The sequence below is a fragment of the Beauveria bassiana genome (assembly GCF_000280675.1).
Source record: "Beauveria bassiana ARSEF 2860 unplaced genomic scaffold BBA_S00044, whole genome shotgun sequence".
Lineage (NCBI taxonomy): Eukaryota > Fungi > Ascomycota > Sordariomycetes > Hypocreales > Cordycipitaceae > Beauveria > Beauveria bassiana.
This window is the reverse complement of record NW_007930879.1, coordinates 19505-24045: the sequence shown is the minus strand read 5'-3', so window position 1 is coordinate 24045 and position 4541 is coordinate 19505. Positions and strand designations below refer to the sequence as shown.

The window sequence follows — 4541 nt, the reverse complement described above, 5'->3', positions numbered from 1 at the left end:
CTTGAAAGTTTGTTCGGTGTTGATGTTTCAGCGGTGGCCTAATCCGTGACTTCTGTCACGCGTCACAAAACGCGTTCTCCCTGGCGTGTACGATGCCGTAAGCTCTTATCGGGCAAGAAAATGGGGTATCCAAGTCGTGCGTGACGGCCCGGCAATCCGCCAAGCACTGGGGCTGTAATGTTTTGGTGTTTCCTGAGGTTCGAACACTAGGAGTCGGCGGCTGACGCGTTGTCGACTGAGGATAGCCACAAGGCAGGCGAGCTTTGCACTGTGGATCTCGAAATGAAGAAGCCGTTTCAAAGAAGATTCCCAGCGCACGTCTCGTGAAGTTGTCGCCGGAACCAGCTTTGCAATGGAATATGAACTCTCCAAAATTCTTCCATTGTGCTGTTAGGGTCGCGATAGTGGTCCATAGTAGCAATGTGGCCTGTAAACGCGTTACCCCACTAACAGGTACTAACAGCACCAAGTGGGGAAAATTGTTCACAGGGGAGAGTTATAGCACTTGAAGTTGAAGTTGAAGTTGAAGTTGAACTTGTATTCATAGACTGTCCCAGCCGCCTTTGTTGGCAGCAGCGTTCTATCTACCTATAGATTTGCGGTCCGCTCTCGATGACAGGGTTTCGGTCTGGTCAACTTCGCTTTGTCGTCGCTTCGGCTGTCCAGGGGCTGAAGATTGTGGCGTGTCAGCGCCCTAACAAACGCAACCTATGAAGTGCCACCCACAATGGTAGGTTGAGAAGAGTAGACCTGGCTGGGGAGAGCGACCGGCCAAACGTAGAAAAAAAATAGAACAAAGCTGATTAGGGCTGTCCACATTGTAGCTGTTCGAAATGGAGAGCAAGCTTGAGCAGTTTGACAGGCGCAAATGGATGTCCACGGGGTGAGGATGTCCTCCCATAGGCACTGTGCCACGGAGGATGGGCTCTGCGGGCCGCTGTCCACGCTGTGTCATCGCAGGGAGAGGGACAGCGCTTAGGCCATAGCCTCCCAAGTGGGACAGCCCTACAGAGAGGACATCCTCGCGCAGGGGGATATCCTCTGTGCGATAGCGCTGCAGGTGGATGTCCACAGAGTGCCATCCTTGCGTGGACATCCACCTGCAGCACCAGCGCCCATCGAGCCCATCATTTTCTGTCAAATTCCTCAAAGCTAGCGCACTGAGGACAGCCTTACCATATCACCACGTATACAAGCACGTCGTGAAAAAGCTGCTGTTCTGCGTAGGAACGCTGTCTAGGTGAAGGGTAGAATTCTATCTTTGGTGCGGAAAAAGCGGCGGACCTAACCAGTTAGGTTGTGACTGCATCGATCACCACGTCACGGGCATGTGTATCATTTTACATATCATCTGTCAGCACAGGGCAGGTAAATGCAGTTGTGGCAGAAATTAATACAACTTTTATAGCAAGCTACCATCAGCAACTTTAGTCAAACATTTCCCAAGCCCTTCAGTGAAAATAACGTGCTGTCTTCAGGAACTTGCCAACCAGTACCGCATCCCTCCTCTTGAACAAGCGCCGCGTCCTCGAAATCATTGTCGGTCAGCGGATACGGCCATGGGGGAATTTCTCCAAGAACGACCGGCGACTCATAGTTGGCAATCCCGGACAGCATGAATAGGTTAGTACAGGGGCTATCTTTACTATCCATCAGATCCTCATATGCTACGCCGGAGATTGGCATGCGGGCCGGTGGCAAGCCCCATGTAAGTAGCGTTGCCAAGAGGACTGATGTATTGTTCAGGACAATGTCTACCGCTGGATGGCACAATCTCATATAGTCAAGGAGGTCACTAATAGACTCACGCCTAACACGTTGCAAACTGGCCGCCTTAATGTCTATATCTGAAAGGCATTCGATGCGCACATACCTTTTCATCGTCACGTTACGTAGCGGGAAGATGAGAACGCCGTAACCGTATCGTTGCACCGCTTGAAAGAGGGGTTCTGCTGTTCGATTAAAATAGTCCCATCTTTTTTGCCGTTGTTGCGAGCCCAGCTCGGGGAACATTTCCCGTTGAAAAGTTTTGATTACGCCACTCCCGTCTCCATTGTGCTCTTCTCTGGTCGCGTTCCGGTATTCGGCCATCAACTGGACCATATAAAATCGTCGCTGGATCACCGTCAAAGTCGGCAAGCTGTAATCTTTTGTGTCCAGTGTATCACAGTGCTGTAATTGCCACTGCAGCCGCTGAACTCTCGATAGAGACTTGTCGAGATTCGCGGCCTCAGGGTCTGGCCATCGCAGGGCGTCCACCACCCGCCAGGCATCCTGGAGGCCATTTACTGAAGTGTACTCAGAAATCTCCCTTCGAAGTGGCTCGAAGATATTAGCAAATCGTTCCTCGATGAAATCGGGGACTAGCGTTTTCTGTTTCCTGCCAGGACCTCGGACTTTGGGTTTTGCCTTGGCAGGAGGCGCTCGCGTCGATGTCTGCCCTCGCTTGCTGGGCGGTGTCGTTGGCAGTGGGGCCGGTGAACGCTTTCTTACAACTCGCCTGTCTATTGTATCATCTCGTGCACGAGGCCGCTTACGTTCGACTACACACTCGGCTTCCCCATCGCTGGCGGGTTTGTCTTTTCCATGAGCAGGCGACGATCGCGTAGTCGGCCGCTCGGTGTTCGGCGTGGGGGTGATTGGGTCGGCTGTTACATCTCGTGCGTCGGAGCCGTGTTCAGAAACAGAGGTTGTTGGTGTGGCTACGAGGCTCAAAGGGATGGGGACGTCGGGCGTGGGCTCGAGTTTCCGGATCAGCTCACCCCAGCAACGACTATCACAAGAAAAAACCTCCGAAACACAGTCAACAAGCTAGCGAGACGAGTAGACGTTATCTTCGCAACCTTTGATACATCAGTAGCTCTGTGTAATTCTTCCCTCAAGAGCTTTGCAATACCCTCAGACATAGGAACTGCGTTGTTAGAGACGGAAAGTCAGCGCGACGGAATTCGGGGGCAGCAGGGCTTTTATGGCCCAGCACGCTGGTGACTTGCCCCACTGCGTGCGTAAGGGCAACTCTCTAATTTTAGTGGCAGTCACCTAACTGGATGGAGGGTTGCACTAGCTCGGAGCACCAGTGTTTCATCTGTCAACATGACTGTTGTTGTGGGGCACTGGTCTCCATATGGTCGGCTGAGACTAAGCCTCTCGTCAATGTGCTCTCCAAAGACGATTTGTCTTTCTTCTGGGAATTAGAAAAGAAAAGAATTGTTGACTACAGTACAGTAGTAACATACATCAGTTTAAGTCAGAAATTCATGCATTCCCGTGGAGAATAACGTATCTCCCATGCGTACTGACGGTTCTTTTGGTGGGAGTTCGCGCGAAGTGATAGTGTCACCATGCAGCCTTACACCCCTCCCCTAATCTTGCAGGAACGATCTCCGATTGGAAAGTGGCTGCATCCAGCTACAAGAGACGACCTGCATATGACTAAACCGTGACCGCAGTGAAGTGGTACAATTTGCACTTAATGGCAAGACACTGTCATGTGCTGTAGCTGTTAAATATGCAGTCGAAGGGAGAACTTTAGCGAGGTGCTGTGCCAACCATGCTCTCTCCTGTTAAGCCCAGTCGAACCGGTCAGCACACTTGCGTCTATCTTACCACTCTGAGCTGGAGGGTGGCATTCAAATGGGTTTTGCAGGTGGATGCCCGCAAGATTGGCCCTGTGTGGGCATCCCCTCTGTTGGCATCCACCACCTGCAGCGCCGCCCCGATAAGGTCGTCAGCGGTGTGGGCTTGAGGGCCAGCGCTGGCTGAGGCGTCACAGCCCTGCACCGGGCTGGCCCTGCGACTGTACATGAAAAAACCATCGTGCAACTAAACGCAGCGCGGAGAGTTCTCTGCTTCACTGATCTGCTTAACAGTTCCAGTTTAGCTCGTGTGTATACGTTGCTAGGAAAGGAATGTACAACGTTAATAGATAACGCGTACAAAACTTCACAAAAAGATCGGACCATTGGCGATGCCCTAACTGGTTAGGTGTCTTGCTGCTATTGGACGGTGTTTCATTTCGGGGCGGCAGGATCTCAACCAAGTAATAGTTGCCAGCACGCTGATGTGCGTCGGCAGGTTATACGTGTTCAAATCCGCAGACGAGGCGTGGTCCTTAGACATTGTAAGTAATTTTTGCGTTCGGGACGGCCTCGTGCAAACCTGACGAAATAAAATAGAAAAGGGCGTTCCCAGTACCCCCGTTCCTAGTACCCCTCCAGCTGACAGTTACGGATATCGCTCGGCAAATTAATATATGTCATCAGATAATGATCACCGTAAAAACAGAATGCGTGGCGTCTGATCGAGGCAGGAGTGATTCGAACTCTCAATCGCCAGAGCTTCGAAGCCGCTGCAGCGCTGGCACCTGCCGGGGCGGCACAGCCTAGTCTCCGTAGCAGAAAACTCTCCCCTGTAAACATTCCCCCCCTTTTGGAGCTGTTAGCAGCTCGTAAGTGGGGGCAATGGCTTATGGGCACTATCACCACACATCTGCCGGTGGGGCCTATCGCCGCCTTAACAGCTCAATGGAAGAACTTTTGGGG

At 52.0% G+C, this 4541-nt stretch overlaps 1 protein-coding gene across 1 annotated transcript; it reads right to left on the bottom strand.

Moving 5' to 3' along the window:
- Positions 1-1431: 1431 nt before the first annotated feature.
- BBA_09031 (uncharacterized protein) lies at positions 1432-3095 on the bottom strand (the record flags this gene model as incomplete). The annotated part of the gene is made up of 2 exons (XM_008604128.1): positions 1432-2773; positions 3040-3095. The coding sequence occupies 2 exons, from the start codon at positions 3093-3095 to the stop codon at positions 1432-1434; spliced, it is 1398 nt and encodes a 465-aa protein (XP_008602350.1).
- Between the last annotated feature and the right edge of the window lie 1446 nt (positions 3096-4541).